The 13,408-nt window shown below is 44.7% G+C and overlaps 1 protein-coding gene across 11 annotated transcripts in view; it reads left to right on the top strand.

Annotated features, from left to right (window-relative positions):
• tenm4 (teneurin transmembrane protein 4) overlaps positions 1–13,408 on the top strand; it is a 156,639-nt gene that overhangs the window by 121,096 nt on the left and 22,135 nt on the right. For all 11 annotated transcript variants that reach the window (XM_058080913.1, XM_058080915.1, XM_058080914.1 and 8 more), the window contains 3 exons: positions 1,548–1,780; positions 3,409–3,563; positions 7,221–8,098. In XM_058080913.1, the coding sequence (XP_057936896.1) occupies positions 1,548–1,780; positions 3,409–3,563; positions 7,221–8,098 (1,266 nt within the window). The remainder of the gene's footprint in view (positions 1–1,547; positions 1,781–3,408; positions 3,564–7,220; positions 8,099–13,408) is intronic.

Below are 13,408 nucleotides of genomic sequence, written 5' to 3'. Positions count from 1 at the left end.
CTACCTGATGTACATCAGGGTGGGGGTGCCTACTAGTTCTGCTGGTAGATAGTACAATCCTACAGCATAAACCATTACCTGATATACGTATGTCAGGGTGGGGGGTGCCTACTAGTCCTGCTAGTAGATAGTACAATCACACACCGTAAACCACTACCTGATATATACCAGGGTGGGGGGTGCCTACTAGTCCTGCTAGTAGATAGTACAATCACACACCGTAAACCACTACCTGATATATACCAGGGTGGGGGGTGCCTACTAGTCCTGCTAGTAGATAGTACAATCACACACCGTAAACCACTACCTGATATATACCAGGGTGGGGGGTGCCTACTAGTCCTGCTAGTAGATAGTACAATGACACACCGTAAACCACTACCTGAATACGTCAAGGTGGGGGGTGCCCGAACTGTCCTATCATTGTCGTTCATTGAAGGTCAAGTGTCATGTGAAATTATGTTGACAATCCCAACACTGCCTTTCCTTGTTGTGGCATTCCAAAAAAAAAAAAAAAAAAAAGAAGGACAAGATTTGGCGTCCTGAAAGTGGCCTCAAGGATAGAGTTGAGATTCTGTTTTAATCCGGTGTGAATGACATCCTGCTGACAGCTTCCTGCTTCCTGCTCATCAGGCCTGACGCTTGGCAACTCACATTATGTTTCACACAACCTCATAGGACTAAACTCTGCTGCCTGGCACACAATCATCCCTCCTTTATGGCGCTTCCTTGGTGGGGCGCTTCCACACCCCACCGTGATAAATGCATTTACATCAAATAGTATCCAATATGTTTGTAGTTAGAGCATAAAAACCTGTTTACGACCTTCTAAATACACTTTTAGCATTATCAGAGCCCTCACTTTTTTAAATCACATTGCACAGGCTAAGGCAGTGGTTCCCATACTTTTCTTGCAGCGCCCCCCTTTTGGAGATGAAAACCTGGCCTGATACCAGACAAAGCATGTGATAACCTATAAATATCATCAAACCCTATTATTGGTATAAGTATATTATTATTATACTTGCATGGTGGCGGAATCCTCCGGTTAGCTTGTCCTCGTTAGCGTACAGTGCACTGCATGTGTGTGTGTGTCCGTGACACTTTGTCTGGTGGTGTTGAAAAGAAAATGTGTGTGTGTGTCCGTGACACTTTGTCTGGTGGTGTTGAAAAGAAAATGTGTGTGTGTGTCCGTGACACTTTGTCTGGTGGTGTTGAAGAGAAAATGTGTGTGTGTGTCCGTGACACTGTGTGGTGCTGAGGGTGTGGAGATGAGGAGATGTGGTCCAGACATGAAGAAGAGTGTAGCAGGGATGAGGGTTTGCTTGAGTTGACAGGAAGGGTTTCTAACTAAGCAGCATGGATTGTTTATTCCGCCGCTGTCGTTTGAAATCTGTGTTTAATCTTATTTTGTTTCCTCTCGTCTTTGCTTCAGAGTGTAACTGTCTCGGATTGACAGCCGACATGGCTTTTCCATCCATGTGAATGGCATCGATTCTTCTTTTTGCCGTCATTGACTGGCTTCCTCTCTGCCTCCTCAACAACAGCAACAGCCCCGCCCACAAGTACTACCTGGCAACCAGCCCCGTCAGCGGCGCCGTGTACCTCTCGGACACCAGCAGCCGCAAAGTCTTCAAGGTGAAGTCCCTGAACGTGGTGAAAGATGTGGCTAAGAACTTGGAGCTGGTGGCGGGCACCGGCGACCAGTGCCTCCCGTACGACGACGCCCGCTGTGGGGACGGGGGCAAGGCCACGGAGGCCACGCTCACCAACCCCAGAGGTGAGTGGGCAGAACATCTTCATCCCGTATGATGATCAGTTGGACAGGAAGTATTTTTACCATTGTAGAGCCCTCCAAAAAAAGGAGCGCTTGATTTGGTCACGCGCATTGGAGTGTTTGAACCGATGGCTGGTCTGAGCTGCTTTCGTGTTACGGGATGCCTCCAAGTGAACAAGAGTACAGCAGTGAAGATTCAGATGCTGAACAGAGCTAACGTTATGCAAGCATCTAGCTTACCTCCTTCCAACACTTCCTTCCATTTGATCATTTTTCCAAATGAGCGCCACGTGGTCCCGGTGTCGTCTCTTTTCTCCTCCTTTTCTATATTTGGATGGAGAGTTAGTCATTTGATCACACGCTTTTTCTTCTCCTGCGGGATGACATTGTGATTCATACGCACTGAAATCCCGCTCACCGAGAAGCCAAAAAAACAGCCAACAACGAAGAAGAAGAAAGGAAGCCTTCCGCTGGGTTTTTCTTTGAAAACCATAGAAATATTGTGACAGGCCTTTAATATCTACACACACTATACCCTCGTACACACGTTGTACACACATGTACTGCACATTCTGCATTCAAAAACGACATCTACTTTGTCTTTATATTCAATCAGATTGATCAGTATTGGCCTGTATTGATCCCCTGCATGTGTGTAGGTTCCAATAGCAGCAAGACTGTATGTAGTACACAAGACAATAGAGTACACAGTACACACATACTGCATCACTACCAGTATCACGTAAAATACAGTCATGAAGTATGTCCATGAAGTACAGTTGAAAATATGCAGTAAATATCAGGGTTGTCCTTTGCAGCCCCCACCTGCTTTTTATTATTTTTATTATAATAAAACAACAGCAGCCATTTTACAAGAATACTTTCAAAATGTGAAGACAAAAAATGTAGAATTTTATGAGGGGAATAATGTCATCTGATAGCATAACAATCAAATATGAAAGAAAATATCAATTTTCTTTTCAAAGCTGCAATATTAGGCGAAACTGAATAAGGGAGAATTTTATGGAAATAAAGTCATAATACGATTGTAATAAAGTCATAATATGGGAATAAAATCACGATATGATTGGAATAAAGTCATAATATGGTGGGTTAAAGTCAGAATATTATGAGAATAAAGTCATAATACAATGGAAATAAAGTCATAATATGATGGAAATAAAGTCATAATAAGGTGGGAATAAAGTCATAAAATTCTGAGAATAAAGTCATATTATTATGAGAATGAAGTCATAATATCGTGGGAATAAAGTCAGAATATTATGAGAATAAAGTCATAGTGGAATAATGTCATAATAATAATAAAGATGTTAGATGATGTGAATAAAGGTTTAATATTACAAAACGAAACTGTAGAAATATTACATAAGAAGAAATATTTAATATTTTTATGTAATAATATTTGGGGGCTGCACGGCGGTTGAGTGGTTAGCGTGCAGACCTCACAGCCGGAAGGGTTCAATTCCACCCTCGGCCATCTCTGTGGTGAATTGATGCCAAAGACCTGATGAGGCGTGAAGAAGCGAAGTGTGAATTTTTGCTGATCCAGGTCGGCCTGCCGTCGTCTTGAGGTGTGAGAGCAGCTCATCCAGGACTTTTTCTCCTTCCAGGCATCACGGTGGACAAGTATGGCATCGTCTTCTTTGTGGACGGCACCATGATTCGCAGGATCGATCAGAACGGCATCATCTCCACGCTGCTGGGCTTCAACGACCTGACCTCCGCCCGTCCCCTCAGCTGTGACGCCGTCATGGACATCTCTCAGGTGACCCTCCATTACATGTGCTCTTTGGCTTTAGAGCCAGCTGGTTCCACAGGAGGCGCTGTTGAGCCCCCACACCACCCACCCACCCACCCATACATGCATGCATCTGGAGGCATGCCGCCTTACAGCTGCGGGGGGTGGGGGATGCAGATGACCTATAACCCTGTAGGCTCATGCACCACACATGCTCACTGATGCACGTGCACATATGGATGGACCACACCGCTATGCGCCCCCCCCCCCCCCGGCAAGGACGCCATGGGGAGGTCATGTTGTGTTGCTTATTGACTTCCTCCTGCTACATTGCTAGCAGTGCTACAGTATTACTAGTCATCACTTGCAGTTTGTAGCATTTTGGAATATAGAAGTAGAAATACTAATAGAGAGTACATTTCCCAAATTGTGGGAGGTTCATGGACCTTCATGGTCCTTCATGGACCTCCACTTGTTTACTTTTTTGGAAATGGAATGCGCTCATGAGGCAGCTTTACTGGCGTGTCATGTGGAATTAGGTCTGATGGCCGAGGAGGAGGCTGACAGGCGAGCTGAGCGTGCCGCTGCTTTACGGACGTTTGCAGCGTGTAAAATTACATTTTCTCAAGAAGAAAATCCTCCAGATGCCCATTTGCCGCCCCCGGGGGAGCCCCCCCCACGACCTCATGCTCGCTGCTGTCCAAGCTCCACAAACCCCTCCTCCCACCTCAGGCGTGCAAACATGGCATACAGACGGCGAGCGCCTCAGCGAGGACACACACTGACCCGGCTGGAGCTGGATTGTGGGGAAGGGGGGGGGGGGGGGGGGGCATTCAGACAGTAAAAAGCATCCATGAAATATGAATCCGTCTTCAAACTCCCACCAGCCCCCCCACTTTGACATAGGAACCGGGTTGACCTTGATGACCTCCACCAAGGCAGCTTGAACTTGCCCCCCAGTAGTGGGTTAGGTTCAACTTGCCCCCTGTGGTGGGTTAAGGTTAACCACAGCATCGTTTTACAAAAGTATCCAACTTCATTAGTTGTTTTGTTTATTTTCATATTACGACTGAAAAAAAGTCAGATTTCTTTAATATTTCAACTTTATGCGACTAAAATGAAGTTTTTTTCTCATACTGTTATGGTAGTGTTCATGCAAAATTACAACTTTTGATATTTTGACTTTATTTTAGTAAAAAGACTGTACATTTTGGACACAGTAGAAAGATAGCCCAGCAGGGAGCGTGCATGTAAGATGGGGGTCAAATAAAATGGTGTCTTCCAGTCAAAGCTTCTACTCATGCATGGTGTTTACCAGAGGGCAACACTTGACCTTGCCTGGGACGCTTTCATTTTGTCTTAGCCGCTCCTCCAGGTTTTTTATTTTCATTTTTTGAAAAAATCTTCTCCATTTTGTGCTTGAAGTCTTTACAAACCTTCTCGGCGGCCCCCCCGTTGAGCTCAGACTAGAAGCGGGAGACAAAGCATGCCTTAGAAGGAGATGATGGCGCATATTTCAGGAGTGTTTGCAGCTTCCGTCGTGTTGACACTTCAGATGAGGACATTCCACGCTGCAGTCAAGTGATTGCTACTCCACAGTGGCCTGAAATCAAATAGACGTTCTGGTTCAGCGTGCCTTGCCTTGTTGTGTGTTACCATCTGCACTCATTTGGAAGGCAAAATATCAAAAGAAAGAAACAAGAATGACGTCACATTATAACGAGGAAAAGTGACATCCTTTCAGTAGCATAACGTTGCCATATTCATGAAAAAAGACAAAATATCAAAGTTATAATGTTTGGAAAGCTTACAAACAAAAGTTAAATTCAAAGAAGAAAACGCACAAGAAAAGGTTGAAACAATGGAACATGAAAGAAAAAATGCAGGATTTTTTTTTTTTTTTTTACCAGAAGTCAAAATATTACAAGAAAAATGTGATCATTTTAGGAGAATAAACTAGTGATTGTATTGTAATGTTTACGCTGTACATTGTTCATATTTGATGTAATCTGTAATTCATTCTACACATTATTTATTATTTATTATTTATTATTTATTATTTATTATTTATTATTTATTATTTATTATTTATTATTTATTATTTATTATTTATTATTTATTATTTATTATTTATTATTTATTATTTATTATTTATTATTTATTATTTATTATTTTTACACGGGAGCCAGGCAACAACATTTTGTTGGTAATTTCACTGCTGTGTTATTGAGCAATGACAATAAAGGAAGTCTATGTCTAAAATGGTAATGAAATTGGTCATGGTATTAGTCATAGTCATGGAATTGGTAATGATATTTGTAATGATAATGGTATTGGGCTCATTGGGATGCCGGGGGTGTGCTGGAGGGTGTGGTCAGAGGGGTGTGCTGGAACCTATCCCAGCTGGCTTTGGGCGAAAGGCAGGGTACACCCTGCCAGCCATTGACAGTTGTTGCCTTTTATTTGGGTTGAAAATATGAAAAGCATCTTTTGTGTACTTAAAGACCGGCTAGTGGTGAATAAGCGTATGGATGGATGGATGGATGGATGGATGGATGGATGGATGGATGGATGGTTAGATAGATGCGAATGGAGTTAGTCAAATTAGGAATGAGATTGATTCTTTGTTTCTCTTGTATGGCCTGTAAACAAGTTTGTATTGCCACGAAGGCAGTTTGCCAGTTATGGCGGAGTATGCATGGAGTCTTGATGGTTGTTGCCGTCGTTTGTCAGATAAACGGCTCGAATCAATGCACTCGTCTGAGTCGGTTTGCTAAAACAATGAGCACTTTGATTGTGTGCTTTACAAAGAGCTTTTAATCAATCTCCATTCTGCTGCTTGAATTGAAAAATGCCACTTAATGATACATTGGTAAGAAGAATTCCTGTGCAGATCGGATGAGTACAATGCTGCCTGTGTAGAAATGCCTTGCTGGGAACAATGTGGATAATTTGGCAAGGCCAGAGGCGAGCCAGGCCTTTTATCTGCTCAGTGTACGTCTTCTCAAGGGCCCATGCAATCTCTCCTATTAGGAGCAAATGAATAACAGCCTGAAGAACGTCTGCTCTAGCATTCCCAGTCCTGAGGTGTTTATCAGATCTTTGGGATTACCTCCCCTTCCGTCGTCACGCTGCCCTTTTCCAGCCACCATTGATAGCATCTGCGATCATCGAGAGCGTGTCTTGGCGTTCTTTCCTCTTGGAACACATTCGTTGCTCCTTATCAGATGATTAGTTGATTTAAAAAAAAACAAAATTATAAGATAACCCTTTTTCTTCATACTGCAGCAACAGCATCCATTTTTTATGTAGCTACTTTTCGACGATCGCCCCCTTGAAGGGGCTGTCATCCTGTCAAAGGGAAATGTCCGGGTCATTAGATTTTGTCTCAGAATTGAATTGATTTTGTCTTACTCTGACTCCAACGTAAGCAACTCAGACCAGTAAGACCAGCAGATCAGTCAAGACCAGGAACATCATTAACCTGGTTTTGGTCCCAACTCCTCAAATTATTGGTCTTTCTGGGTTTCTGTGGTCTTATCTAAAAGACAGTTTGCTTGTCGTAGGACAGTTCTGTCCTGCCTTACCATCCATTGTTCCATAGAGAATCATCTTGACGCTGTGTCATCGTTATGGCGATGGGTTGACAAAGATGTTCATGGTCTTTGTGTTTTTCTGGTATAGGTGCGCCTTGAGTGGCCTACCGACCTGGCGGTGAGTCCCTTGGACAACTCTCTGTACGTCCTGGACAATAACGTCGTCCTCCAGATCTCTGAGAACCACCAAGTGCGCATCGTAGCAGGCAGGCCCATGCACTGCCAAGTGCCGGGCATCGACCACTTCCTCATGAGCAAGGTCGCCATCCACGCCACTCTGGAGTCTGCCAACACGCTGGCCGTGTCCCACACCGGTGTCCTCTATATAGCAGAATCGGATGAAAAAAAGATCAACAGAGTCCGGCAGGTGTCCACCAACGGTGAGATCTCCCTGGTGGCGGGGGCACCGAGCGGCTGCGACTGTAAGAACGACGCCAACTGCGATTGCTACTCAGGCGATGAGGGCTATGCTAAGGACGCTAAGCTTAACGCACCTTCCTCCTTGGCGGTGTGCCCGGACGGAGAACTTTACATTGCAGATCTGGGCAACATCCGCATTCGCTACGTGCGCAAGAACAAAGCCTACCTGAGTCCCCTTAACATGTACGAGGTGTCCTCCCCCATCAAAGACGAGCTCTACCTCTTTGACGCCAACGGCAGCCACATTTTCACGCAAAGCCTGACCACGGGGGACCATTTGTACAACCTCACCTACACGGGCGCCGGCGAGCTGAGCAGCATCACGGATAAGAACAAGAATGTGGTGACAATCCGCCGGGACACCACAGGGATGCCTCTGTGGCTCATGGTGCCCGACGGGCAGACCTTCTGGTTCACCATCGGCACCAATAACGCTCTCAAAAGTGTCACGGCGCAGGGCCAAGAACTGGCCGTCATGACTTACCACGGAAGCTCCGGACTGCTGGCGACCAAGACCAACGAGAATGGGTGGACCACCTTCTTTGAGTGAGTCATTTTCGTAATATTGTGTATGATTTTAATACTGCATGAGTATCTTTCATACAGCATATTTTTGCTAATGTTTATGCTTGTAGCAGCTGTTTGGAATGAATGTTGTGAATAAGTGCTGAGGTGCATCTGAAGGCATATCCACATCATGATGCATGAAGGCCACCTTGGCTAGGACCCGTGCACCCTGTTGGTTTTTGGTGGAACCAAAGAGTTCCTCTTCAGAGATCAATAGACTTCACTAAAGCTTTGTTGACAGCTAATCACTCTCTCCAGCGCTGGCATTGCCATTGCTTGTACGGAATTGTAAACTGTCCTTGAGACTCATTTTGCAGCTGTTAGAATAGAAGACCACGGGTGGAGTTGGTCCTAACACAGCTAACGTAGCATTTCGGTGCTATCATTGCTCTGTGGCGTTTTACTACATAATCAACATACTCAATAAAAGGTAGTAATTCATCATTAAAGCTACAAGCAGGGCCCTCGTACCCCTTTGCAACTCAGGGTTCCCCAAAGTCGGAGACTTTACTGCTGGTATGGATGGCGCTGAGAAGAACTCAGGAAGTGAGCTATGTAAAGCTTGTAGGTGTCATCTTCAGCATATGTGCCAATTACGATGAAGATCTGACCTTGTGGAACCGAGTTATTATTGTTAGCACTTTAGTGGGATATGTCTGATGTCTGATTGAGCTGATTGACTCTGATTGCCAAGCCCCGCCCACATCTCAATGATCAGCCTAAAGTCCTTCACAATATAATGTGGCATGTCTGGGATTTTCATTTGGCATCATTTGGTCAAAGTGCCGAGAACTAGTTGAAAACAAAACCCAAAATGGCTGACTTCCTGTTTGTTTTAGAACATGCATTCATTCATTTTCTACCGCTTTTCTTCATACGGTTCGCAGGGGGTGCTGGAGCCTATCCCAGCTGTCTTTCGGCAAGAGGTGGGGTACACCCTGGACTGGTGGCCAGCCAATCACAGGGCACATATAGACAAACAACCATTCACACTCACATTCATACCTATGGACAATTTGGAGTGGCCAATTAACCTAGCATGTTTTTGGAATGTGGGAGGAAACCGGAGTACCCGGAGAAAACCCACGCATGCACGAGGGTGGAATTGAACCCTGGTCTCCTAGCTGTGACGTCTGTGCGCTAACCACTCGACCATGCATGCATTCAACATTGTTGGTTTGATACCACTGATGGTATCAGTCTTGGTTTGGTACCACTGAAATATCACATTTTTCACTGTTTGCTGAGTTTTTATGAATGTTTAGGTCTCCAAAATGTGAGGAAAGTTCCAACACAATCATTTCAAGAAGGCCTTTGCATGGCGGTGTTTGGGCCCCACAAATACATAGCTAGCTAGCGAAAATCCTGTTTGCCAATTGGAAGCACACATTCATTCATTTTCTACCGCTTTTCCTCACGAGGGTCGCGGGGGATGCTGGAGCCTATCCCAGCTGTCTTTGGGCAAGAGGCAGGGTACACCCTGGACTGGTGGCCAGCCAATCACAGGGCACATATAGACAAACAACCATTCACACTCACATTCATACCTATGGACAATTTGGAGTCGCTAATTAACCTAGCATGTTTTTGGAATGTGGGAGGAAACCGGAGTACCCGGAGAAAACCCACGCATGCACGAGGGTGGAATTGAACCCTGGTCTCCTAGCTGTGAGGTCTGCGTGCTAACCACTCGAACGCCGCGCAGCCCTGGAAGCACACAACTGTCTGATTTGACAATGTTGCGCACATGTGGTATCGCTATTTTGCCAATAAAGGGTAAATGCTAAGGTTAGCAGAGGTTAGCAGTTCTGACTAACGTCCTTTGGCATGCTAACATGAGAGGACACAACCTCCCGTCTAACACTGAACGTCAATCAAAAGGCAAGTGGGTGCAAGTGCAGACGTAATCCTGTTTCTCTTATCATATGAACCAGGATTAGCGCTAGTGCTAGCGTGCTCCTCGGCTGCGCTCTTGCTCGTGATAGCGAGCGTGTTGGCCTGGCAGCGTCCACAGTGCTCTCTCGCCAAAGGTGTTTTTTTCTAAATGCTCACACGCTGCACGCCCCATTCATGTGCGGGATTTTATGTTCCCGTCATTTCCAGCAGGCAATCTGTCCCGTAGCCTAATAGACAGCGCCAGGGGGACGCCGTGCCGCCTGCAATGGCGTTCCAAAAAGTGTGATTAAGCGGACGGGGTTGATCAGACATCTGTTCCGCCTCACTGGGGGAATAGAAGGAAGGAACGCTGGGGTACATAATCAGATGCTCGCTTTAATAGCGCTTGACATTCATCACCCGTGTTTGATTTCCTCCGCGTCTCGGACTTGGCTGGGACGAAAAAGTGAGAAAATGAGGAAGTCCTGAAGGTGGACAGCACTACTAAATAGCAGCCCCCCCACAGCCAATTAAGCTGGAGCGTGTATTGTGCTAAAACAGGAAGAGGACAGGACATTCATTGGATGCACAGCTGCTTTCAAATAAACCAAAAAAGCAGTTGTTGTATTGCCTGACGAATGTTTCATCTCAGCCAATAACGACGTGTGTTTTCCTTCTTAATTAGCTTTGAAGGTCACTCTGGCTCCCGGGGGATGCGCCCCAACCGTCATGTGCCACCGTTGGAATTACAAATCTGGAAACGTGAAAATGAATTCATTTGAGTGCTCGTATCCTGCAGCCACGGCCAAAACAACGAGGACAAAATGGCCCCAACGTGAGAACAATCAGAGGAAGAAGAACACGTACATATTGTAGTATTATATCTGACGGCTTAATTGGTTCCACACCTTGATAAGTACCATCCCATATTTACAAAAGGAGTATTTGGTAGTGAGGCTGCACGGCGGACGAGTGGTTAGCGTGCACAGCTAGAAGACCTGAGTTCGATTCCACCTTGCATGCTAGGTTAATTGGCGACTCCAAATTGTCCATAGGTATGAATGTGAGTGTGAATGGTTGTTTGTCTATATGTGCCCTGTGATTGGCTGGCCACCAGTGCAGGGTGTACCCCGCCTCTCGCCCGAAGACAGCTGGGATAGGCTCCAGCACCTTGCGACCCTCGTGAGGATAAGCAGTAGAAAATGAATGAATGAATGAATGAATATTTGGTAGTGAATGCAAAGAAAACCTGTTTATAACCTTCTAAATATCACCAATATATCAATACATATCAATACAGCAGACATAATAAGACATAATCAACCTGTTGACTACTTTCTAAATATGCTTTTGAACATCATTAGAGCCCTCTTTACATGAAATAACACCTCTATAGTCACCTTTACACTCCTATTAACCAATATAGTAGACATCATAAGACAGGGGTCTCAAACACACGGCCCGCGGGCCAAATGTGGCACAGGACACTAGTTTGAGGCCCCCGCCTTGATATGAAAGTTTAATGTTAGTGCGGCCCGCGCAAGTTTGATATGGATGCTGTATGGTATCATGTACCCAGAAAAAATGATTACGTTTGATTCATGTTCATGTTAAAGGTTAAATAACTGTTAATAGTTATCCTCCCTATCCGTGTGGAAGTGGTAAGTTTTTGGCTATTTAAGTTTAAAGGAAATAACTTGAAGGCTACCGTTTAGGTGGCTAGCTCTCTAGTTTGCGAGTTAGCATGTGTCTCAAGACCCTGCAGTTGCGCAATATGTTGTAAATAAAAAGAGTATAAATGTGACTATAGTCGTGTTTTGTCATGTCTACAGGGCTCTAATAATGCTTTGTTCATTTTAATATGAAAAAATCATTTGTCTACCCACCAACTATATGTGCTTTCTTAACTTTTTATTATTTGCTGTTTTATTATTATTATTATATTTATTTATTACTGATTGATTGATTTTCTTTATTCTTGATTTGTTTATTTATTTTTCATCCTATTTTGTGCAGAAAAATAAAAATGAAGATATTTGAGAACAGTGGAATGTTTTATCAGAGCTTTTATTGTAGAAAATCGGAACCAAAGCACTGAAAAAGTTTGTATATTTTTCTGTTTTTAATAAATGTTTTTTTTTTTGGAAAACCTGATGTGGCCCAGTCTCACCCAGACCCTAGCTCCAGTGGCCCCCAAGTTTGAGACCCCTGTCATAAGACAAGACATAAGACATAAGATGGACTCACACATGTTAGAATCGGAAGAGTTCCTTATTGTTTACTTCCTGTTGTGTACTATACTTCCTGTGGTGGCAATTGTGTCATTACACTAAGATTACTGACACCTAGTGACCAGTGTAGAAGTCTTTGAATGTGTCTTCTGACTGCCTTGTATTTGGATTTGACCTCGTTTGCCATTATACTTGTTTAGCAGGCGTACTCAGTAAAGGCCGCACGGTTAGTGAGTCAACAGCGTGAAGGATGCGTTGTCTGGATTATTCAGAGTGATGGCGTACAGGTCCAACTTGCAGTGCGGTGTGTTCGAACCGCATGCCTCAGCCTCACGTCCTCATTCCCAACGTCTTGGCTTGCCACATGAAGAATGACTCCACGGGGCCCTGGGATTAGCGATTAGTCGCTACGCTGGCGGGATGAGATGTAGAGTCCAGTCTATTGTTGTTTTTGTTTTTTTCCAACCCCCTGCCTTGTAAGCAAAAGGTCGTGTCGCTGGCTTGCAACAAAGACGTGATGCAACATGAACGGACTTGTGGGCATCCGAGGGGAAGGTGAAGCCCCCGTTGACCACAGAACGCGAGTCGTAGTCGGAGTGGAGACAACACAACAATACCAATATGAGACCTGTGTTAGCTTTTTCACTGAAATATGTTCTTTCTAATGAAATATTTATACCATATTAAAGCTGGTGGGTCGCATGTAGGCCTGGGTTCCATTCTCCGCTTGGCCAGCTCTGTGTGGAGTTTGCGTGTTCTCCGCAAGCGTGCATGGGTTTTGGTATTCCGGTTTCTTTCCACATTCCAAAAACATGCATGTGAGGTTAATTGCTGATGGTTAATTGTCCGTAGGTATGAATGTGAGCGATTAAGGAGGCTCTTCTCTCCAACGTGTCTCAGCCCAGTGAGGTGCTCATACACTATTTGTTGCGGCCTCCTTTCACTTTTGCCGCTGAGCGGGTGGGGCTTGGTCCTCCTTGGATTGTGCCATTCTCAACAGAGACACAAAGATAGCTTGGTACGATTTATTGGTTGAGACCGGGTGGCAAACTGAGGACATAAAAGTATGATGGCAAAATGTGATTGGTACTAAAGCAGTCAACAAAAATACGGTCAACAAAAATACGGCCAACAAAAATACGGCCAGGAGACTTTCCTCTCTCCCGTCTCCTGGCTGACACGC

The sequence above is a fragment of the Doryrhamphus excisus genome, chromosome 8, assembly GCF_030265055.1.
Source record: "Doryrhamphus excisus isolate RoL2022-K1 chromosome 8, RoL_Dexc_1.0, whole genome shotgun sequence".
NCBI classification, from domain to species: domain Eukaryota; kingdom Metazoa; phylum Chordata; class Actinopteri; order Syngnathiformes; family Syngnathidae; genus Doryrhamphus; species Doryrhamphus excisus.
This window is presented reverse-complemented; position numbering and strand designations above follow the sequence as displayed.